Here is a 25,861-nt window from a genome sequence, read left to right as displayed (position 1 = left end):
CTGTCAACGAGACGTGAAGCCGAAATAATATACAAGAAATATTAAATTACCTTCCAAGGAGATGGCCAGAAATTCGAGTCGGGACAGTTGGCCGGTCAGTAAAAGAGGAGCGAAACACGATTACAGCGATGTGAGTCGTTGGTTTCCTCGTCTCTTTCAGACTCCCCGTGAAGCCGCTCCATTACTTTCCTCGCATGGCGCAGACAGCAGCTGGCGCGGTTCCAGCCCATACACGCTGCCATTGACGTCATCGAAGCCACGTTTCACCGTGTTTGAGCACGCGCTGTGCGATCCGAGCTCGTCTGAGTGCCATGTCCCGGAATAATTATCTGCGCTCCCACCTCTCCGGCCGAGGCCCGAGCAGTTCCGAAGTTCCCCGAACTCCTCCGCTCGCTCGTGCAGCCTCGAGGCACGCCACCATTGCAGTCCAGGTCGTCCTTCATAGACTTAGTGCCGGAGAAAGAGAATTGCCAAACTGTATTCAACATTTTAAACTTATTTACTGAGCAAACAATCCTCTGTTTTTTTTTTGTTCATTCACAGAAAATAGGTTTGCAACATTTCTGTTTATTTTTCTCAGTGTGCATCTAGTTATTTTTTCTGTGGGGAATTTGCATGCAATACGCGACACTGGCACTCCTAGTAGCGAGCAATGAAAACAAAGATGGAGATAGTGCACTCTAGCGCACAATGTGTGCACTATCGTCACTAGTATCAAGCATTAAAAATAAATATGGAGGCTTTTCCTTCATTTGATGTAATGTTTTTATATCAAATAAATAAAAAGTCCGGATATCTATACTAATATTATAAAGCTGAAGAGTTTGTTTGTTTGAACGCGCTAATCTCAGGAACCACTGGTGCGATTTGAAAAATTCTTTCAGTGTTGGATAGTACATTTATCGAGGAAGGCTATAGGCTATATTATATTATCAATAACATTAGGTATCCTTACTAAAAGTCCAATTTAGAATCAAATGCGTTGGAGGAGGTTAGATACAACATGCAGTACACGTACGAAGTGTGTGTTGACGATGCCGCAGGCGCTAGAAGTTAACGACTATTTCATTGTTAGTGCAGTCCTCATCACCGTTGAAATTTTGCGGGTACTTTAAATATCAAAAATTGCCCTTTTTTCAAGTATATATATTTTACAGACTTAAAACTTCACAGCAATGTTCCTTATATTACGCAGGATGACATTTTCCGAAAATTAGATCTCATGGGTGGTTAAAACCAGGCAACAGTGGGTACTTTGTCTGCATGAGAACAGGATTTTGCATTGTTCATGCATTCTGCGTCTCCATGGCAACGGGCATCCCGCAGCAGTGGCGTACCCACAAGGAGGGGCATGTATAATGAGCGGCGCAAGAGTGATCAGCCTGTAGACTGCCGTAGCGAAGTACGGGTACATCAGTTGTACGTTGCGTGCACGAGTCGGGAAACCATCGGTGCTATTCATTTTCTCTCCGGTACATTATACAGCATTGTAATCAATTTTCACTGAATTTTTTTTAATTTACCATTACTGTAAATGGGAGATGTGGCTTAATTTTTTTCCATTAGTATAGCCGTGCGAAGCCGGGTCGGGCAGCTAGTGTGTTATATATACTTTTTTATTCTTAGTATGGTACGTGTCTCGATGGCCGTGTCGTCAAAGACGACTGTTTTCCACACCAGAGGTCCGACTTCTCATAGTCCGAGTCACCTTGCTTCTGATGTATTTAGTACAAAAAATTATATATGTCTATAAGTGTCAAAACGACACTTGTAGGTAATGTAACATCGAATTTATGTGCATGAGACAGAAAGATGCTGGCACTATAGGAACAAACATCAGAAATAAAGATGGCAACATCCAGCATAAGAAAATTATATGGCGTTTATTACATAATCCAGTATGGCTACTTATAGCAGAGGAAAAATATGACGGCCTTCAATAGGCGAAAACCAGATTGTAGCCTCAAGCAGACGAAACAAGATGGCAGGATAAAAGATGACGAAAGTCATAGAAAAAATGTGTGGCTATAATGACATAAACCAATATGGCCTAAAACAATATGGCGGCAGTTATGTCATATTTAAAAATGGTGGAATTCAAAATGGCGGTTTTAAAAATGGCTTCCTGAACAAGGTCATCCAAGATGGTGGAAACAAAATGGTGGGCCTTACATCATAATTCAAAATGTGAGAAAGTTTATAAAATAAAATGGTGGAATCTAAGATAGCTGAATTAAAATTGGTGTAATACAAATTGAGGCCGAGTTCAAGGTCATACAAGAGGAGATCAGGGTCATGTTCAAGGTTAAAGGTCAATGCCAAGGACAAAGGTTATGGTCATTCAAGATGGCAGCCGTGATTTCACAATCCAAGATAGTGGACCCTGGCACTTTGTACCACCACCAGGATTTGGAGGAACCAGCCTATACTACTCACTGAATCACTCGTTTTTATTTTTAACTCTATTTAAATTACCCCATCATAATTAATCGCTGGTTAGACACGTGGGAATAAGTCTACGATAGAACCAGAACAATTTATTTGCAACATTTTGAAATGAACTGACAGAAACGTGTAGTGAGTCGTAGGTTTTTTTTTGTGTTTGTGTCACAATGGCGTCTGAAGTAATGACTAACGTAATTAAACGCAAATAACTGCGGATAAAAGGTTTTTGCAGTGGTTACCAAACCTATCGTTGTCTGTCTGGGCCTATATATCAAGAAACCCAAATACGAGAAAAAAATATATATTCCGTATACGTATATTAACAGGACTTTATTAAAGCGAGTTTACAATCATGTGACTTCCAAACCACATAAATAGCTCATCTTAAACCTTTAAATTCCCAGTTAATTGATTTTTTCATTCAATAAAACTGGAAATATAATACACCCCTTGCAAATGTTTTAAGTCTTAATAAGTTTAAGATAGACTGTATTTAATTGAAATTCCGTGTTACTGGAGGCAGACGTTGATTGAGATAAGCTCAAACACACCAAACCTGTAATTTCAATCTTTGGCCGGTTTACTTCGAGGAAATATTACACGAAAAATTCCTGCATGTTACTGAGAAATGCATAAGTTCTAAATCACGATTTCACATAATGAAGTAAATTTCACATAAAAATATTAATTTATAAATATTATTTAACCCATTGGAAATAAATTTCGATCGACTATTGTGCTTTGAGCGAGAAAAGTTTGAAAATATAAAAATATTTAGGCTTCTTAACCTAATCATGAAACAAGTCACAGTGCATTGCAAGTATAAAAATAATCTATATAAAACTATCAGACAAACAAATACACAAAAATATATATAATAAAACTGTTCGAGGCAAAAGGTCTGTAAACTGCATGAGATGACAATGATAATTCAATAATATAGTTTTTAAAATTTTTGTCTGTTTGTTCGCGAATCAATCGAAAACCATTTGACAGATTTTGATAAACTTTTTTAATTAAAATGTTCTTTGGCTATCTTAAAAACTATGCTATATACAATTACAGAATGCTGCTCCTAACGGGGTAATAAAAGGGGTTAATATGGTTTTAGCATAATTAATTATAACTCTGAAACTAATACAGCTAAAGAAAATTTATTCCGTACTAATAATTCCCATAAAAAAACATCCAACCAAGAATTTTTAATTTGGCTAATATCGACGCTAAGGGGTGAAAAATGAGTAAATATAATTTAAATGTTGAATAATAATAATTCCGAATTTAATTAGGCCTAATAAATGATAGTGGGAACCACATATAGACATACTAATACAAACAACCACAATTATAATATTTTGCGAAATTCAACCCCTAAGGAGTGAAAAAAGGGTAAGTATGGTTTTTAATTATAATAATTAATTCTCCGAATTTAATTAAGCGTAATAAAATATATTGGCTCACAATAATAAACATACGCAAACTAACAACCACAATTTTTGGATTTTGCGAAAAACCACTCCTAAAGGGGGAAAAATGGAAAAGTATGTTTTTAAGATTAATAATTATATCTCCTAATATAATAAAAGGGAAGTAATAGATTTTAGATACCAATAACAATACCAAAAACTACTAACCACAATTTTATATATTTCACGAAATTCATCCCCTAAGGTGTGAAAAGTGGTAAATATGTTTTTAAGAAAATTGATAGATTTTTTAATTTAATTAAGCATAATGAATGATGTTGGGTACTAAATTTAACATACGAAACAACCAATAAAAAATGTTGTATTGTCCGAAATTCTAACCCTAATTGGTGAAAATAGGTAAGTTTTTTTATGAATAATAATTATATTATATATATAAATTCGCACACCGAGAATAATAGGGCCACATCTCAAAAAAAATAAATTTTACAGGAGAGTGAATGAATGAAAGTTTATTCTTAGCCTCAGCAATCAGGAAGTGCATAATGTCGGCACTTTTTCTATGGCAAAAGTCAAAATATGGCCATGGTGTATTCCAACCCACCCTCAGCTGTACGAATAATAAGGCCGCATGTCAACATGTGGCTGTATTATTCTGATTTATGTTTTACAAATTTAAAATGTAATAAGGACATTTCTCATCTCAGGTCAATATTTATTGTACTACATATATGGCCTTGTTATACCAAATAGATATGGCCATAGACATTACAAATATACAAAAATGTAAAAAAATTATTTTTTTTGAGATGTGGCTCTATTATTCTCGGTGTACGAATTAAGTTGAATAAATGATATTGGAACTAATAATAAACATCCGAAAATAACCAATAAATATTTTTATATTTTCTGAAATTCAACTCCAAAGGGGTGAAAAAGTTGTAAGTATGCTTTAAAGTATATTAATTATATGTCCAAATTTAATAAAGCGTAATATATGATATTGGGTACCAAATATAAACATACGACAACTACACAAAACTATTTTTAAATTTTCCGAAAAACGAAGCCTAAGTGGTGAAAAAGGGGTAAGTATGTTTCTAAGATTTAAAATTATATTTCCAGATTTAATAAAGATATTAAATTATATTGGGTACCAATAAACAACATACAAAATTACCAACCACATTGTTTATATATAAATAAGGTTTTAAATTTAATAATTAAATATTCGAATAAAATTAAGCATAGTATATTATTTTAGGTACTAATAATAAGCATACGAAATCTACCAATCACAATTTTACCATTTTGCGAAATGCAACCCCTTTAGGGTGAAAACGGGTAAGTATGGTTTTAATATTAATTATTATATCTCTGAAATAAATTAAAAACAGTAAATTATTTGGGGTAGGTACCAAAAATAAACACACGAAAATTATCGACCACAATTTTAAAAGTTTGCAAATTCAAACCTTAAGGTTGGAAAAAGGGATAGGTGTTTTTTAAAAATAAAATACTGACACTTAAATTTCATTGAGAATAAGAAGCTAAAAATTATAGAGCTACGAATTGCTTATTTTTACGTTTATTAAAATTCGTCTTTTAATGGGGTCAAAAAGGGAAAGTCTTAAGTGATCTAAAAAAATCGTATCTCTGAAATTAATTAAGTAAGAATAATGGTTAAATAATAAAATATTAAATTATTATTTAAATTATTTACAATATTCCGCCTTAAGAGCGGTAAAGGAGTTAATTTTGGTTTAAATTTAAAAAATTAATATTTCCGAATCAACTAGATTTGAGGGTTAGAAATTAAGAACGAACATTATGCATATAGAGTCACAAATTGTATTTTTTAAGTTTTTAAGAGTGTGAAAAGTGAGTAGTTTTGTTTATATAATTAAATATTCATATCTCCATGGCAAACAAAACTGGATGTTCATACCATAAATAAAGTAAATAATTAATTACGCAGAGCAATTCGATAAGCGTTTCCTTTATTTGATCCCAAAAGCAGTGAACCGGGGGCACGTTAGTTATTATAGTAATAAATCATATATTCCAAGAAATTTAAGATGAAGGTAAGAAAATGAGCAAGAATAGCAAATAAATTATAATTTAATATCATGTTTTAACATTTACCATTGTTTCTAAATTTGACCACAAAAGGGGTGAAAAGGTGGTCATTTTTATCATAAAATTCATTTCTCTGAAGCTAATCAATCATGATGTAATTTATATGGTATGATTTATAAACATGCAAAATTTACTAAATATTTTTTTTTAATTTGCTGAAGTTCTACTTAAAGTGAAATATTGTAAATATGGTTTTAATATAAAAATATATCTTCTGATCAAATCAAACTAAACTTAAGATATTGGAAATTATTAATAAACCTACCTTCAGCGACATTCTCCTATTCAACGTTGTCCGAATTATCACCTCTTAAGTTGAAATAGTGCTAAGTAGTATTTTAAAAATATGAAATCATTAAATTAGTATTGGCAAGATAAATATATACTTGATTTAAAAATAAGTTTATTAAAATTATTTTGGAATTTATATCTGCCGTAAAAAGAAAGAAATTTAAATGACTTTGCTTTTTGTTTGGTTAACGGATATTGCCAATATTTACTTGGTTCTGAATTGTTACATTGGCATCCGTGTGGGAAAAGAGGAAAGGGGTAAAAAAAAATTTTTTTTTTAATTTATGAAATACTAATCAACTAATACGTTGGATAATACAATTGATATCTGTACTCTTTAGTTCAAATATATATATATATATATATATATATATATATATGATGTAACAAATATTCTTAAATAATGAGAAATATTTGTAAAAAGTTAAAATTATTTCATTATTCTAAGCATCGAAATATTAGTTTTAACGATGGCATAAACATAGTAAAATGAAATAGGTGCGGGTTTAACAGTTTTTTTTTAAATTGTCTACCCCATTAAATGTAAACGAGGTAAGTGTGATTTGATCAATGTAAAATATTTACTCGAACACACTAAAACAAAAGCGTTAAAATCGGATATTTGATCTAAAGTAAAAATTTAAAAGGCCTACGCACATACACTTAAAAAAATTGGTTGTCTGTAAAGTCGGTTTACGGTGACGTCATAACAAAACATTGATGAAATGATTGATCCAGAAGGAAAGGAAATATCATATTCAGCTTGAGACTGAGTCGTAATAGGTTTTTGCAACCAAACAATTTAGGCATTAAAAATGTTATATTATTTGAGGAAGAAAATTTTTTTAATTTTTTTAAATCTTTTGTATGATAAAATCTACCTCTGCATACTTTTATGAATAAAATTGAATCATTTTTTTTTGAATTATCACTATTTTGTATGGATACAAAGGAGTGAAATGAAATGTACAATATAATTAATAAATTTACTTTTATTTGCATTCATTAATTCAAATATATTTATTACTTTTGAAATGTTGCGTGCGCCATATTTATTTTTACAAGTACAAAAAAAAAATTTCGCAGCTACCGGGATTCGAACCGACAACCTTTGAATTGAATTCAAATTCAAAATATTTTGTTCTACATGTGTACACTTAAGAGGCCACTCCAGTGATTCAGGGGCACTACGCAACCCGCGTTAACCTCATAAGATTCAATGCTATTTTCATTTTGCTTATAACTTATTAACTAATATAGATTAAGAAATGATGCTTGTTTGATATGTAAGACAACGATGCTCTTATCAAAGCCCCTTTCTTCAAAAACGTGCATAAATTATGGTTCAAACCTAGACAATACACTTATGCATATTAGTAAAGATTAGTATAAAACCATAATTTATGCACATTTTTTGAAGAAAGGGCTTTGATAAGTGCATCGTTGTCTTACATATCAAGCAAGCATCATTTAGAAATCTATATTAGTTAATAAGTTATAAGCAAAATGAAAATAGCATTGAATCTTATGAGGTTAACGCGGGTTGCGTAGTGCCCCTGAAACACTGGAGTGGCCTCTTAACGATGCTGACCACACGGCTACGTGGCCATATTTGAAAAATAATAGTTTCAGATGGTATATACATATTTATAAAAATTTTGTTCACGGTAGGGGAATAATAATATTTCGTTTTTATAACACGACTTTATAACAAATACGCATCCCAAATACACCAAACTTATTTATAATGTGTTACAATATTTTTTTTAACATTGTGCAAAATATCCCGGGTGTAATTTGAATTATTATGTGTAACTGTAAAACACCATTGTTGGTTCAAAACGTATTTGAATATTCAACATTACTTTTAAATAACCGTACCGATTGTGCTGAAAATCGGTGGACGATCGTTAAATTACATAATATTAATAATTCAAACGACGAAAATATGATTGAAAAGTCAAATCGATGGTTGTTCCAATCGAGTGGAAGAGAGATGCCACACATGCGTACAATGAGCATGAAGAGAGATGCCACGCATGCGTAAATGAGCAAACATGACACATCCGTAGTGGGACATCCCTAGTGGGACACTTTTTCGTGCGTGCAGCCGGCGTTCATCGATTTATTAGACGTTGTCACGTCAAAAAATATCATTCTTAAACGGTTTTGTCATGATATAAATCTTTTATGCACCTGCCAATTTTATTGTGTCTATATATTTAGAAAAATGTTTGGAATTAAACACATACATTTATTTCAATCCAAGATTTTATAAATACTCTGAAGTTGCGTGAGTCAAGTCACGGGTTTTACCTAAGCTAGTGTGTGTGTGTGTGTGTGTGTGTACGTGTGTGTATAGTGAGATCTCACTCGCACATTCAAATAAACGTTCTGAAATATTCCTGCGCGTATTTTCCGTGTTAAAGAACGAATCAAATTAAGTGTAAGCTTAAAAAAAGAAGTTTCGCTACTTTACACCTAATTATGTATGTCATTTTTAGTGGTCTTGCTTACGTCACAAACTTTAATGCCGACAGGCTTAACGGGAGACTGCTCACGTGCTACCTTGCTCCTTGCTCAGTGATACTGTTCAGTCGGCAAGCAGGTTATAAAATATCTTGTTCCTGCTTGGAGTATAATTTCCCCCACCCCCCTCCCAAACCGTCTGAACGACCACTTTTGCAGATAGGTTAGTTATGTGTGCGTCTTTTTTCTCCTTGTGTGACTGGACCAACTTTTATTTCATACGCTCTTGGGTGGTTATATCCCACGTGGTTCAAGACAAAGATAAAAATATAAGTGGCAGTCATGTCTCGTGCCTATACAACATTGTGAAGCCAATCCTGTTGTTCGGTAACACCGCTAAATGGTAGGTTATCTAACCATTCATAGAGAATGTCGTATTCGGCTAAATATTTTCATGCGCACATATTTCTTAACAATACTGTATATTTGTACAAGGCTTTTGGCTGGAAGATTCTCGTTGAAACTGGTGTAATTCAAACGTCTCGCAAGCGTTCAATGTCACAAAAACGAAATGACTGTCGGCGCGATCATTGTGTTGCGGTCTAGTTCCTGGTGCAACTGTTTATAACCACGCGGCGTTGCGCGGATCTCTTACATCTCAAAAGTTGTTTGTGCATTCGTGTTTTGCTGAAAAGTGTGCTTGAGTTCTGGAGGAAATATTTTTCAGAATGACATTTTTTTCAGTTGAATCACAAAATTTTTCTTGTGTTTACAAAAGCCCGCATTCTATTGTGGAATAAATTTTTTCGTTAAGATATGCCAAAGACACGAACAAAGTTTATTGAAGCCTATAAATAAGATTATTCCCGTGATAATCCTGTAGAGACCTGCAGAGCTGACGTTGACTGTGTCTACAGTTATATTACTCCGGTCGTTGTTTCATGGGATATCTGCCACGCCCTGAAGGACTAGAAGCCAATGGCAGACCTCTGACGGAATCAAGCGCGACCCGGAGAAAAGGTGGAATGTGGCTGAGCCAGTGAACACGTGACATCGACCTGACTATGCACACGTATGCCGAGTCTAGCTTGGAACTGGAAAATAATGCCAATTTCATAGTCTCTTCACATGAATGTCTCTAACCATTGTCGCATTTACCTCAACCATTCCCTCCCCCTCAAACACTGATTTTTGTTATCAGTGTTTCCGTTGATAATGATATTTTTCTTGGTATGACGCTAAAGGTCATTTCATGTTATCTTTTTTTTATTTGAGTACAATAACCCATATGAATACATTTAAAGGATATGCTCCAATAAACACTGAAAGAGTACACAGAAAGGCATTTTTGCACACGATTCAAGTACTTTAACTGATACAGTTGATATGTTTAAATATAAAATAATTGCTTTTAAAAGTGGTCAATTTGTTTATTTACTTGTACCTACAGGTTCTGTTTTTTTTATATTTAAGAAAATATCACTTAATTCCCATCTTTTTCGGGACACAAACGATTGCCACTAAGGCCATAAAAAATGGGTGCGTGTAATTATGTACGCGCGTTAGAAGTTATACTTACTTGGCGTAATTAAAAACACTAGCTTAATTTATCAATTTCAATAATTAATAGAAAGAAAAAAACTGGAGGGATATCATAAATACTATTGGTAAAATATAAATTCAGCCAAATTAAAAAACTAATTAAATACTCAATATTTAATATTAATATAATTATGTGTATAATTTTTTTTGAATTATTAAACTAGTCGAAATAAATTTTATTTAATAATGAAATTCAATAAATTCAATGCTGAATGTTTGTACTAATTTATTAACTTTATTTATCAAATAATAATGTAGTAATTTATAATGCAAATAAATTATACATGCGGGAACATTATCAAGTTTATATGAATACACTTGAAAATACACATGAAAAAGTTTATAAACACAATTTGTATCTGTTATAATAATATGGACCCGTATACAATACTAGTCACTAAATTATAAGATTTGAAAGCACATATGTACCTAAGTTTTATTTGTATGTAGCTTGTTTTTTTCATTCTGTGAAAATTTCGTTGAATGGTGCGCGCGCATCTTAAATATTCACTCACTTGTTTCCCCAAAACGCGCCTAAGGAAGTATAACTTTAATAAAGACTGAGAATTCTAATTCAAAAGTATTTTATAAATTATCCAAAATGAAAACATTAGAAGGTATAGAAGCAATGAAACCTTTAAACGACAAGATGGCTGCGGTTTTGACGTTTCAGTGACGTCACGTGTGATTGAAGTGATTGGATGCGGTCCAGCTGAATCTGGCCGTGGGAAATGCAGTCAAGAACTATTCAAGAACAAAAGCCCAATATAACGAGTGTTTGCATGACGTCGCCGGACGCCCCGGGGTTACGCAACGCTCCTTATCTCGGCGCTGCGAAGTCTGCGCCCATCTCGCGGTGCACAGCGGGCCGCTCGCAGACACGCTGTGCTTGTTGCAGGACCAGGACAAGGACAAGGACGAGGTGTCCATGTCGCCGGCAGGGGAGTCCGTCCAAGGGCCCGCACTGCGACAGGTACTGTGCGAACACTGCGTCCTCGCTTCGTGGCCACAAACAAGCCAGGGATCTTCGTCAACTTGCTTTCAACACGAATCCAAAAGAGTATTAATTTCATTTGTATTGTATCAAGTGATTTTGTTCGTTATATTAGGTTTCCGATTCATTTCGGTGTATGTGGATGTATTTCATTGCCATTTGTATCGTTTCAGATTATTTCGGTTATTTCACATTAATGTGTACAGTTAGGTAACATTTCCACACATTTAAGTTATTTCCTTTTATTTATTTCGTTACAATTCGAAAACTGGTTAGTTCTACAACAAGGACGCTCTTCTTTTCCACTTGTGTGTTTGCCTTTGTTTAGTCCGAAACATACGAACCGGGAGTCGAAGTACGGCATAGCTTCTACGAAGATTCTGTTATTCGAAATTACGAAGATCTCTCCGCTTGTTTGAAGCGAATTCTTGGTTGAAAAGTCCTTAAATTTACTGTAATTTTTAACAGTGCACGTCACAATTTTTCTAAGTGATTTATCTTATTCAAGATTTCTCTAAAATATAAGAATTTCTTGTCATTGCATGTTTCAATTTAAAAATAAAATTAAAAAAAAAACAGGCTGTGATTAAAGAGAATTTAATGTTGTTATTTATAATCACCGTGAATCATACTGTTTAAAATTGTTCTGATTAACTGTGGTGCACCACAGCTTGTATGTTAAACTAGTGTATTTTTAATGATTAGTCGAGTTTATTTTTCATGTACACTAAGAGAAATGAGTACAGAAAGTATAACATCAGAGTTCTGCAATTAGTGTAGAATAATTCAGTACCAAAAAAAATGAAATTCTGTACACAGACCTTTCTAAGCGATAGTTTATAATAGTAAACATGTGTCGCAGGAACACTTATATGGTAACAACCTAGCTTATTTCTGTATATATTTTCGGGTAATTATTTGTTTACTATCAATGTTTTTATTATGTCACAGACAAATTAGTGTATGTAAACTATTAAAATTAATAACGATATTGATAGGCTGCGTATGGTGCAAATATTTACTTAAAACTTCAGTTATATTACGTACGACAAACAATTTATATAAATAATGTTTTAGTTCGACATTCAATAAAGTGCTTCATGTATATGTACGTCAGGCTAAAATTAGTTCTTCCTAGTTTTATGTAAATTACTTCATAAATATATCATTTTAATAAATAAACCCTTTAAATGTTAGTATTGGTACCAATTTTTCTTTATACGACTGGATCCTTTTTAATTAGCAATTTTATAATAAGCCATACTAGAGGTTAAGAAGCAATCCATTTTAAGCTATATTAATATTTACAAGTCTAGAATCCCCTAAGTTAAAACGGTATCTCAACGCACTATGTACAGAATTTATCACTTCTGTGTAAGCCACAAACAATTGAAATTTTAAACCTTATCAAAATCCCTTTATTTTGCTCATAACTGGTTTGTAAATATAGCAATCTTCCTCTGTTGTAAGGTGAGATTTTTTTCTTTTATTCACGAACTAATTTCAGATAAGAAAGAAGCGTGACAAAAAGCTATGATCTGTGTCCTTGCTTTTACATTTGCCTTTATATATTTCTATTTTTTTTATTTTTTTATTTAATTAAATAATTTACGTTCTCTAAATGCATTATGCAATGGGGAATTTTGATTTAATGCAGTTTTTTGGACATACGCCATTGCAGTTTTGCACTGTTTGTCATGGGAAAATTCCGAAAAATCAAAAAATGTCGCAACAGTTGTCACTGGAACCTTCTGTGTTCATCAGTGCTATCATCCTTGTGTTGCCCATAATACTTGTTTAGTTTGTCCGACATCAGCTGATTCAATCTTGTTTTCTGTGAATTTTTATTTTCATTTATTTTCTTACTTTATTTTCGAAATTTTTCCATGACAAACAGTGCTAAACTGCAATGGCATACGTCAAAAAACTTCATTTAAAATAATTTACTTTGATAAAAATATTGAATATTTAATAATTTAATTTATTAACCAAACACGTCACTAGCGAATTGTTTACCCAAAATTTTGAGGAAATCTTTGTTATTATGTTTGTAAACCATTGCAAATAAAATAGCTAAAGTTTTTATTAATAAATTCGTAAGTATTTATATTTAACAAATGGTATAAAACCAGTTTTGAGCCTGCAAAAGTATAATGAAAGCTGTGTAAATGCATTTATAATTATTAAGAATTTTATCTCAATACATCTACGTGAAACCAAAATAATTTATGGCTAATACTTAGTGCATACTATTATAATAAAATAATATTTTGTTAGGTTAAAAGTATTTTACAAAACAATCTCAAAATTTAACGAATTTATTTTTATGTGGTATAAAAACCAGCAAAAATGTAACAATGTAATTAAATTATAGTATTATTAGTTTAAACTAAATATATTATTTTAAGTTTCTCTTTGAGCAATAGCTAAATTTTAATAAGCTTTTTGACAAAAAAATTTAAATATGTATTTGTTTGATGTTTATCAAGATTAGTATTTCAAATATCTTAAAAATTACAGCACTATTTATTTAAATTAACTTTCTTTTATTTTAATAGAGCAAGATTTATGTTTATTTTGTGTCAATAGTGTTAAGGAGGTGCCTCCCGTTTCAGGTCAAGATATTATATTTACAGTAATTACAGATAAACTTGTAGACTTTTTCAGTTGTTTAACTTTCCCGAAATGAAAAATATATACAGCGCATACTTTTTGCATAATTAGCTGCCAAAGTTACATTTTTAGCGTTTTTGGGTTGTACAAACAAGGAGAATTTAATTTATTGCAGAACTGAAACTTTTTAGGTTTAACTGCAATGCCACTGGCTACTTCAAATAAATGGTTTGAATTTCTTTCAGAAAATATTAATTAATTTTACCTGGCATTTCAACATTTTCAAAACTGTTACGATTTTGACAGCCAAGAAACATGAAATGAGTTTTTGTGATAGAAATGTAAACCATATCATGAAGTAGCCAGTGTCATTGCAGTTAAACCTAAAAAGTTTCAATTCTGCAATAATTTAAATTCTCCTTATTTGTACAACCCAAAAATGTTAAAAATGTAACTTTGGCAGCTAATTATGCTGTATATATTTTTCATTTCGTAAAAGTTAAACAATTGAAAAAGTTTAAAAGTTTATCCGTGATTAATATAAATATAAAATCATGACCTGAAATGGGAGGCACCCCCTTAATAACCAACCAATTACGAATTTTGTCAGTGACAAATCTTAACTTTTCAAGCATATTTTTGTTAGGAAGAGTAGTTATGTTTACAATGTCCGCATACTAGCAACTATCTCTGTGGTGTCATACGCCTTAGTATTTTTATAAAATGTAGGCTTAAGATTTACAGCGCACACAAATTAAAAAAGTGATAAAATTAGTAAAAAAATGTAAAAACTTTCAATTAGCAGCTACTTTTATTGTGACATAACAGTTAGATTCGGAAATCCAAAAAGTAAAAAATTTCAACCATTAGAAACTACTATTAACTTTAAAAAAAAATTTCTTTTCATAATTGTTATGTTATACAGACAGTTATTTAAGTTAGTTTTTTGCGTGTATTGATAAGAAACGTATTATAATTTGTGGTTCTTACTGCATGTTTTTGTATTTTCTTCACGATGTACTAAATCGTAAAAAATTACAATAAAATTTTATATGATTTCCTCCAGGACCTGGGTTCTGGGTGTGGAGCCAGATCTGGAAAAAACTCTACCATGGATTGTGACGTCACGGCAACCATATTGGATGATATTGACCTCTAATGACCTATACCTCTCGTGAACTTGACCATGGATGACATTTACTTCAGCCGCTTTATTGGATGACCTTGACTCTGGTCACCCACTTGGATCCTAGAACATTGCACCATATTGTTTTTTTCTTCTGGAGACCACCATCTTAATTTCGTATCATGTATGCCGCCATATTTGTTTCTGCTGTTTGTTCCTAGAGTGCGCTAGTGTTACTCTGTCTCTTATATGTATGTTAATGTTCAATTACCTACTTGTTTTGTTATGACCCTTATATACAATTTTTTTTTAAATTTTTTATACAAAACACTTCGGAAGTGAGGTGACTCAAGCCAACGCAGGTCAGATCTCTGCCATAAAGAAGGAACGCCTAAGACAACACGGCCATTTAGACATATGCAAAACCAACATTAATAAGATATATTAAAAAAAAAAACACTTTTTGGACTTGTGCCGCAATTTTTTATTTAAATGCCTGCTACTAGAAGTGATAGTGTCGTGTATTGCCATATCATATGCTAGAGTGAGCAAAAACCATGTTTGTTTTCAATGCTTGGTACTAGGAGCACTATAGTGTCGCGAATTGCACACATCTGCTAGAATGCGCTGCTGCGATATTGGTTTAATTTTTACCCACTATATTGCAGTATTGTCAATCAAGATTGTCAGCTATCACTGTCTCTGCCATCTTGTCGGCTATTTAAATTCATAATTAACAACTAAACATTTTGGAAATAATACTAAAAATAATTTTAAAACGGCCTTTTCATATACTGATTGATGTGATTGACTCCTGTCTTTAGTTTAAGCCTTGGCCAATTAAAAAAAAAAGTAATTTCAGCTTTCGATGTAAACTTCCAATGTCGATGTGGCGCGAATCACAGAAGCTAATACGGATTCCGGGTCGCTGCCAGCAGGTATATCGAAAGGTCACCTGTGTAGTTACTGTAATAAGGAGTTTACCTTGAGAAAAAATGTCAAGTGGCATGAGAGGACCGAGCTCCGTGCCGTAAATGTTTTTTGTTTTTAATTTTTTATTAAAATTTTATTATTTAATTTTTTTATAATTTTTAAAACTTTTAAAACTTTTTTATTAAAATCCGATAATAAGTAAAGATTTTAAAGATGGCGGCCGTAACGGAAATTGTAATGGTGACGACATTATCCATGATGACGTCAGAGGCTTATCGGAGGCTGTAGACATGGATGCTTAAGCCTATATATGGACATTTCTAGCCGCTGGGATTTTTAAGGACTAAAAACGGCAAATTTACCCTCGAAACGGGAATTTTTCTCTCAAAAAGAGAATTTTTTAATTTATCAAAATTTTTTAGATATTTTGGCGGAATTTGTTTCCATAGAAATTGAAATTTTGGCGAATTTTGAGGAATTTTGGGCAATTTTTGCCCAATTTTGACCATTTTTGAGGGTCAAATTTCAAGGTCAAGGTCACAACCATCCAATATGGCCGCCGTGACGTCACAATCCAAGATGGTGGCTCGGCACCTCGCACCTCACCCTGGACCCTGTCCCAGGAAATACATTTGTATACTACTCACTAGAACCATGATTATTTCGCGGATTCATTGTATAGCAAAGTAGACTTGAAACTCATTTACATCTACTTCACGGTAATGATTGGAATAAAGTGCTCTTGACGCGTTCTTGGTAACCCTAAACAAGGACTAGTGTGTACCCAATCACGTGTAACCAGCCAAATGTTTAATGTACAGGCATTTTGAGTCTAGCCTGAAATTAAATTAATCCGCGAAATAGTCGTAGCTCTATCTATCACCAAAGAAACAATTGCTATATTTCAGGAACTTAATGAGGCGTGGGCTTCATACAATGAATAAATTGTGTAACCTGCGTGCGTATAAAATCCAAAAATAAATCATATTTCAAATTTTAAAAATGATAGTTTAATTTATCTTAACCTGGCTTTTGGCTTAAAGCAGTAAAATAAACCGTCGTCAATGACTTATAAAATAGAGAGTAATGAGAATGTCATTCAAGCCAGTGAAACTAGTTGAAGCCAAATAAAATTGGAGCCATTGAAGCCATTGGAGCTAGTTGGAACCTCAGAGCAATAAGAGGAATTTGGAAATATTGAATCATTTGGAGTAAAAGTATTTTGGAACAATAATTGTTCCTACGGATTCCAATATACAATTATTGTAGGAAATTGATGTCATTTAAACAGTTGGGGTCATTGGAAGAATTGAAGCTAGATGAAGCATTTGGAACCATTTGTAGCCATTCAAATCAGTAGGAATCAATCGCTATTGGAGCAATTGGAGCTAGTTAAATAAAGTAATGTTTTTAAGGTGATTGGTGAATATTCATAATTTTGTCAGTAGATTTTCCCTGTAATGCGTAGATATTTTTGGTCTATATGCTTGTAATACGATAGTATTTTTGCTAAGCAAATCAGGTTATGCTCGTACTGTAGGCCTGGCAGTTCGGAGAATTTCATCCTATGTGCTCAACATGATATCTTGTTTGAAAGGTATGCCAAGTATTGAAAAAATGGCCTCATATTCTTGGCCCATATGATTGCATTTATTACTGTAGTAGTCATGAGGTGCACCGAATACAGCCTCCCAGGTAGGTGTAATGACAGTTACATAGTTATCCAATCAGACCGTTCTCTTGTTTGTAGTCATTGTTGGCAGCTAGAACTATAAGTATGCTCGTCGAAAAGTGAAGGGAAAAATTACATTTTAATAAATATTTGCATGATTTAATTACTTTAAGCATATACCAAGGATCGGACCAGGGACCGCAATAGTTAAAATTAATCAACATATATACATATTATTTTTATTTTTTTAATTCATTCCTAATATCTGGTTTTCTGATAATCATTGATTTTCAAGATGGCGAGCAATATGACATCGGTGGCTTGCTGGTGGATGGAAGGGAGACTTTTAAGCTTCTCTGGGGTAATTTCATCCTATTTAAATAAATAAATTTATTGACAAATATTTTTAAAACTACAATGGCCATTTTTTTTAATTGACCAAGGATTGAATCAAGAACAATACATATTTCACTAAATCATATTTAAATATAATATTCTTAAGGTTTTTTTTAATTTTCGGTTAATAATTACGAATTTTCAATATAGTGGGCAAATATGACCGACAATATGGCAAACACAGTGATAGCTGACGATCTTTTGATTAACAATACTGCAATCTAGCGGTAGGAAAATAAACCAATATCGCAGTAAAGCACTCTGGCAGACAACGTGTGCAATTCGCGACACTAGTGCTCCTATTAGCAAGTATTCAGAACAAATAATGTGGTAACACGCTCTAGCAGATGATGTGTGCAATACACGACACTAGCGCTCCTAGTAGCGAGCATTGAAAACAAAATAGTGGTAGCATGCTCTAGTAGACGACGTATGCACTATATAACACTATCACGCCTAGTAGAAGGCATTTAAATAAAATGTGGCTTCCCCCAACAGGCGCTGCTATTTTTCCTTGATATTTAAAAAAATTAACAACTCCAAATAAGTGTTATTTTCAAATATACCTTATTTATTGTTTGTCTGGTATATGCCTCAATGACCACTTGGTCCAAGGTGTTACTTTTATTTGGCAGAGGTCCAGCCTGCCATGACTCAAATCACCTCACTTCCGATGTATTTTGTACAAAAATTTTAAACCAATATGTCTATAAGGGTTATAACAAAACAAGTAGCCGATGGAAAATTGACCTAACATTAACGAGACAGAGCGACACTGACGCACTCTAAGAACCAAGAGCAGTTACAAAGATGGCAGCATCCCACAGACGAAAAAAATGTGGCCCCTGTAGACGAAAAAAAGTTGTCAACATACAGTAAACGAAAATAAAATAGTGGCCTCCAGCAGTCGAAAATCAGATTTTAAAATGTTCTATAATCCCAAATGGCTGAACGCTCTATAATCCAAGATGGCGATATTTACAAGTATCCAAATAGGCGGAAAATTTTAGAATTCAAAATGGTGGAATCAAAGATGGAGGTCAGAGTTTAGGTCATTCAAGATAGCGGCCCAGGTGAAGGTCATCCGAGGTGAAGGTCATCCGAGGTCAATGCCATCGGAAGCCAAGGTGATCCAAGATGGTGACCGTGACATCAAAAACCAAATGGTGGACCTCCCGGCTCTGGCTTCACACCCAGAACTCAGTGCCTGAGGAACCAATAAGTATACAAACTTGATTTTGTCAAAAAAAAGTACATAAAAATGTTATTCCGTGAGTTTAGAAAATTTTGTTGCTATTGTCGTACATTCAACTCGAGCCAAATATTCTCTTTTTTGAAGGGATTTTATCACTAAAGTAAAGAGATTTTGACAAGCACTCTTACGTGAGCTCAGTGATGTTTACTGAAGTATTTAGTCTGCATTGTAGTCTACAAGGTTTAATTGTTCAAGTTGTATTCCGTTCCCATCCACAATGCACATCGTTTGGCATTGACGTTACGGCATTACAGGCCATATAATTTTAATTCAAATCATGATCTACTTTTTTCCAGTTTAATTCTTTGAGCGATTTAGAAAGTGACGCAGCTGAAAGACACAGGACACACATTCCAGAGGACTAGCTTTCGAATCCTCGTGCGACCATCCTGGTGTTGATGAGGATCGCAGGCTTTCCTGGCCATTGGCTGCAGTTGCTTGGCTTGTGGGTGCTAGCCGCGTCGAAGGCGAAGAGTTCACCGACGTTTTGGTTGACCTTGCAGGCGCCATCAGCAGGAAGAAAATGCTACCCTGAAGATGGCGACTGTCGGGTCGACCGAAACTTTGGTGAAAGCCTCGCCTTCGACACGGCTAGCACCCACAATCCAAGCAACTTCATCCTGACCTTGTTCTCCGTGGTTTCCCAATATTACCACAAATCATAGCTGGAACAAGTCGTTATCATTGGCCATAGCCAATCCTTTTACCCAATGAACATGTCTATGTCTGTGTTGTGACTAATGATATCGCTGGTGACGAGAAGTTAAGCCCTTGATTGACATATAACTTCACTAAAAAAATGCTGATTGTGGCATATCGTTCAAGGATCAGATCAACTGATAGCCAGAGGCACGAGAATTCCGGTAATTGATTTGGTAGGACAGTATATTTGAAGCACATTTATATCTGCATCTGTTGGTAGTTGGAGTAGAGTGCTCTCAACACGACCTTGATGACCCTGGTCCAGTTGTAAACAATCCCGTGCGTTGCAGTACAAATTATGGAAGTCCAGTGCTGGCCACTGCATAGACTTGCCTGGCCACCGACTGGGCCTACCTTGTCAACAACTGGACGTGTTACTTACTGGATGTGTCTGGTCGCCAAGTAGTCGTGTCTAGCCATCTACTCAATGTGGAAATTCCATGAAAACACATGTCAAGACATGTAAAGGACTTGCTTCACCTTCTAAGAAGACGATAAAAATTTAGCAACGTTTGTAAATTCCTTGCTTTTGTTCTTGTAGTAGATCAGAAATTATACAATATATTTTTATTTGTTGTTTTGTTGTTTTTTACTTCGTTGTTAAATTTAAATAAATAATTTTTACCTGAAATCGAGCAAGGATCAAACCAAGGAAAATAATCGATTGAATCAATCAGTAAATTAATGACTGACTTTTTTGAGGATTTTTAAATTTTTAATAATTAAGAATTTTCGTGATGGTGGTCAAATACAATCAGTACCTTATTGATGGCTGGTAGATGAGGATCTTGTGTCTCTTTTATGATTTTTCACCATATTTTTATTAAAGAAGTAATTTTGCCTAAAATTAACATTTTTTTACACTGAGTGCTGATCGAACCACTGACGGAGTTCATTTTAATCAATCAGTTGATTAATAAGTGATTTTTTTGTTGAATTTTTGAATTTTTCCGAATTTCTAGATGAATATTTAAAAATTTTCAATATAGGGGATTCAAGATCGCGAATATGGAGTCATCTAAAATGCATGACAAGGTCCCGATTATAGACATTGGGAGGCGTACACTCCTGAACATGGCCGAATGCTTGATTGGCAAGCCAACTGGCCATCAAGCCATCAAGCCATAGTCCCATAAGAAATACATTGTGCCAGACTCGCTATTATATATTATTGACAGTCAAATGTATTAATTATATCGCTGTTATCGATGTTGGTTTGTGGCTCCAAAGTTACAGAATTGAACCTAGCATATAATTCGATATTTGAATTGTTGTAAACTGCGACACTTTATATATGTACTTTGTATTCGAAAAAGCCTACTCGGTACATTTGGTTTGAGTGGTCTTTGATGCCAGGTGAATAGTTAGTGTCCTTGGTATTTCGTGTCTGTATTTGTTGTAGTTCCATTAACGAGCCACCACCTGTTTTTCTTTCTTTTTCCATGTCAGCTGATGTTCGGAGTGATTGCCAATCTGGTCGCTCTCTCCCCGGGAATGAGTCTGGGCTTCTCGGCCGTGGCTCTGCCTCAGATGATGAAGTTCGATGGCATCGACGAGCACCAAGCCTCGTGGATCGGTGAGCCTCTGAGGAATATGTTCAGCTCAGTGTGGAATACGCCAATTTTTAAGGTTTCCGACCTTCCATAGTAATGCTCAGATATGCTTGTCGTTTGAACACTGGTAGCAGTGGTTGTTGCTGTTCAAGGAGGAAACAACTAATCGTGAACAAGGGGTTGTTGATTTTCAATATTTGAACCGAAAGACGTATTGGATTACACAGGTTTTCATGCCATTTCATTTTTTTTTTAGCAATTAGTACTGGAAAATAGCCTTGTATATAGACAAAGGTCAAACTTTAAGATATTTTCAAAGACTATAACATAGTGTCGATTATTAGTATTATTACAGTGGCAGTCGTTCCCAAATTATAATTCAATACCGAATGGTAATGACTTCAAAGGGTAAACTGTAGAAGCTACTCAATATTTACATTGGGCATTAAATTATATACTATGATATCTTCTCTATGTCAAATAACGAAAAATAAGCTATTGAATATCTTTAGGTAATAACAATGGTTGAAACCAAGATGGTGTTTGTTGGTTCCGATCGTTTCCCTTCTACGGTTCTTAAAAGAAACTACTACTCCCTCATTCTACTACTTCTACTCACTCATTCTTTTTAATTTTTGAGAAATAAACGGGGAAAAAAGTTTCCTTAAAAGGGGAATTTTTCCTTCGAAATAGGGGAATTTCTAGGAATTTTAAGACTTTTTGAGTCTTTTTGAGGAATTTTGAGTCCAAGATGTCCGTTGTGACGTGACAATCCAATATGGCGGACATCGGCTCCAGTTTTACCCTCCTACTCATGGGCTCGGACTGGCTATCCTTTACTACTTTCTGCTTCAACAAAGACCAAATTTCAGTTTTAAAAGATAAATTTTGTTTTTGCCTCAAAACTTTCGAAAACAAGACTAAGTCTTTAGATTTATATTTTTCCCTCTTTAGAAGTAAAAAAAAAATATTTATTGTATTGCTGTAAAAAAACTTACGCGACAATTAAGTGTTAGACATTTAGGTATAATACAGGTCATAGCATTTTACACCATGATTTTAACTAAATTGGCTCAACAGTGAGTCTAGCATCTATTTAGATAATGTTTGGCCATATTTTAAGCATGCCTGTGATCTATCGTTTGAGCATCAAGGTACCGGTGCTAAATAGTCGTGGATGCCATGTACTTTCTTGACTGACTTACAATGGGCAGTCCTCCCCTCCCCCCATCAAAGCAATGACAGATCTGCCAAAGTCAAGTGTTTACGGGAGCTTGACACTATTCGGCCGCACCCATCTCAAGCATGGGCCACGTGAGGCAATGGGACCTGCTGTGTTGCAGCGAGTCTGGCGGCCATCTCGACCCCATTCGGCTGCATCCTGAGCGGGCCCATCCTGGACCGCCTGGGCCGGCGAGTGGCGATGCTGGCGGTGAACGCGCCCTGTCTGCTGGGCTGGCTGCTGCTCGCCGCAGCACCGCGCCACAGCGGCGCCACGACGCTCATCTACCTGGGCCGCGTGCTGACGGGCTTGGGCGCCGGCCTAGCCTGCACCCCGGCCACCGTCTACCTGGGCGAGTCGGCGCAGCAGTCCCTGCGCGGCGTGCTGGTCACCTGGACATCCATCGCCTTCTCGCTCGGCATCCTCGCGGTGTACGTGCTGGGCGCACTCTTCCAGGAGCACTGGCGCCTGGTGGCCGGTCTCTCTGCAGCAGTGCCCCTGCTGGCGGGCCTCTGCGTGCTGCTGCTGCCCGAGAGCCCCGTGTGGCTGGCGCGCCAGGGCAGGCCCGCGGCCGCCGAGGCGTCTCTGCGCCGGCTGCGTGGCGTGGCCGCCTCTGCAGACACGCCCGCGCACCTACGCCGAGAGCTGGCCTCGCTGGCCGTCCAGGCGGCGCGCCGCACTGTCGCGCGCGACTTGGGGCATCTCAGGCGGCGGGAGTGCCTCGCGCCCTTGCTCATCATGAACCTGTTCTTCTTCTTCCAGCAGGCCTCGGGCGTGTTCGTGGTCATCTTCTACGCCGTGGACGTGGTGCAAGAGGCCGGGGTGGAGATCGATAAGTATTTGGTGACCGTGTTGATAGGCCTGACGCGACTGGTGGTGACGATTTTCATCAGCTATGCTTCGAAATCATTCGGAAGGAGGCCGTGTGCAATCGTATCTGGCTCGGGAATGACCCTGTCAATGGGTTCCTTAGCAACTTACCTATTTTGCGTGAACAATAAACTTCTTAGTGATGAAACAATTGACAAAATAAACTGGTATCCTGTACTCGCGCTAATCGTATACATCTCAATGAGTACTGTTGGGTTTCTCACTTTACCATTCGCCATGATTGGCGAGGTCTACCCCGCGCAAGTGAGGGGACTGGCTAGTGGTGTCACGACATGTTTTGGTTACGTCTGTAGTTTCATTATCGTCAAGCTTTATCCTGACATGTTGGAGATGCTCGGAAGGCATGGGTTGTTTTTATTTTATTCCGTTATGTCGTTGGCGGGGACGTTTTTTGTTTTTTTATATTTGCCAGAAACTCGTGGAAAGTCTTTGAGCGATATTGAAGAATACTTTTCCAACAATGGTTCAAAAATAAAAAACGTTTTACGACAAGAAAATCATGTTTCGCAAAATCAAGCCGGTGAGATGACTATTTTAGTAAATGAAGATCAATTTAGCACTAAACTCATTGTTCCAGATGTTGACAAATATGAACACTGAACTAGGCCTGATAAGTTGTACCAAAGAATTTACCAACAGAAAAACGGAAACTTCATCTTTGGCAATTTTCAACTATTATTGTTATGCTGTTGTGTGTTCGGTTAAAATTAATTGGTTTGAATAAGCAACCCATACCATTTAATTGCTAGTTTTAGAAATGTACCTTAACATTTTCGGCCATAAAGATTTATTTTTTTATTTAAACTTGTTTATTTAAAATACGCCAATGGGAAAATAAATTATATACATTTTGTTCAATGTGGATCGAGCAAGGAGTATATTTGTTCTGCTTTTTTGCATATTTATTTTACCAAATAAAATTATGATTTGTTGTTCTATATCATTGAACTTGCTTTAAAACTTTGTTAGTTAATATATTTTTTTTTACCTTTATAACACTTTACACATAATTTATTATTTTTTATTATTCCTAAATATGTTAATTATACCGAAACAAAATCTTATAAATTGAAGGCTTTCATTTCATTTGTGACTTGTGATATATCCTCGGTGTAATGCAACCATAATAGCTCATGGAAGCTGTCAACTATGTGTTGAATCAGTAGATACATATTCAAATGATATTAAATTTTTAAATATCTTTTAGGTAATTGCGGGTACATTACATTCGATAAAATTATTTAATACTTTTATATTCCTTAGATAAACCTACCTCTGCAAATTATCATCTTTCACAGATGCTGTCCTAAGATAATACTCTCATACTAATGTATATGTATATATAACAATTATATACATATTTATATAGATTATGCATCTAGTGTTATCTTAAGCATGTGTCAGTTAATAAAATTTACATTAATCCTTGACATGGCAATGTATATAAAATATAAATTTGAAAATGATTGGTTTTTATATTTTACTAGCTGTACCCTGCCACGTTTCGCTGTGGCACATTGTGATTGAATATTTTTTTTGTTTTTCCACTGTATGCGTAGATATAAAGACTATCTGGTTTTCCGACTTGGGAACACGCAACATACAGTTGTCCATGTAAAAAGCAATCCGCATCTAAATCTAAACCACACAATTCTAAAGATTGACCTTGAGCTTCATTGATTGTGATTGCAAATGCCAATCGAATTGGGAATTGCAATCTTTTAAATTGAAATGGTGTATCGGTCGGGATCATGGGTATTCGAGGAATGAGGACATATTCACCTTTGAAAGGCCCCGTTAAAATCGTTGCTTCCACTACGTTATTAATTAATCTCTTAACTGAAAGTCGCGTGCCGTTGCAGAGTTTTGGCTGATTAATATTCCGCAAGAGGGTAATTGGCACACATATTTTCAATTTAAGTATGTGTGGTCGTATCCCTGGCTGATCAAGTGATTTTAAAAATTCCGTAGAACATATTAATTAAATTTAAAATTTAAATAAAAGGTATAGGGTCTAAGGAGTTCAAAAAATGAATAGCCTAGAACCATCTACATGCAATCCCACATCAAGTGGTGATAGACCCATACAAAACATAACCTCTACTTACGATTGATGCAATTGTTGTTATTG

The 25,861-nt window shown here is 35.0% G+C and overlaps 1 protein-coding gene across 1 annotated transcript in view; it reads left to right on the top strand.

The window, feature by feature from the left end:
• LOC134529017 (facilitated trehalose transporter Tret1-2 homolog) overlaps nucleotides 1–24,528 on the top strand; it is an 82,070-nt gene extending 57,542 nt beyond the window's left edge. The window contains exons 3-5 of the mRNA XM_063362689.1: nucleotides 11,272–11,346; nucleotides 21,514–21,640; nucleotides 22,961–24,528. Of these exons, the coding sequence (XP_063218759.1) occupies nucleotides 11,272–11,346; nucleotides 21,514–21,640; nucleotides 22,961–24,330 (1,572 nt within the window). The 3' untranslated portion in view covers nucleotides 24,331–24,528. The remainder of the gene's footprint in view (nucleotides 1–11,271; nucleotides 11,347–21,513; nucleotides 21,641–22,960) is intronic.
• Nucleotides 24,529–25,861: the final 1,333 nt, after the last annotated feature.

Source organism: Bacillus rossius, chromosome 2, assembly GCF_032445375.1.
Source record: "Bacillus rossius redtenbacheri isolate Brsri chromosome 2, Brsri_v3, whole genome shotgun sequence".
NCBI lineage: Eukaryota > Metazoa > Arthropoda > Insecta > Phasmatodea > Bacillidae > Bacillus > Bacillus rossius.
Note: the sequence above shows the minus strand (reverse complement) of the source record. Positions and strands in the feature narration are given on the sequence as shown.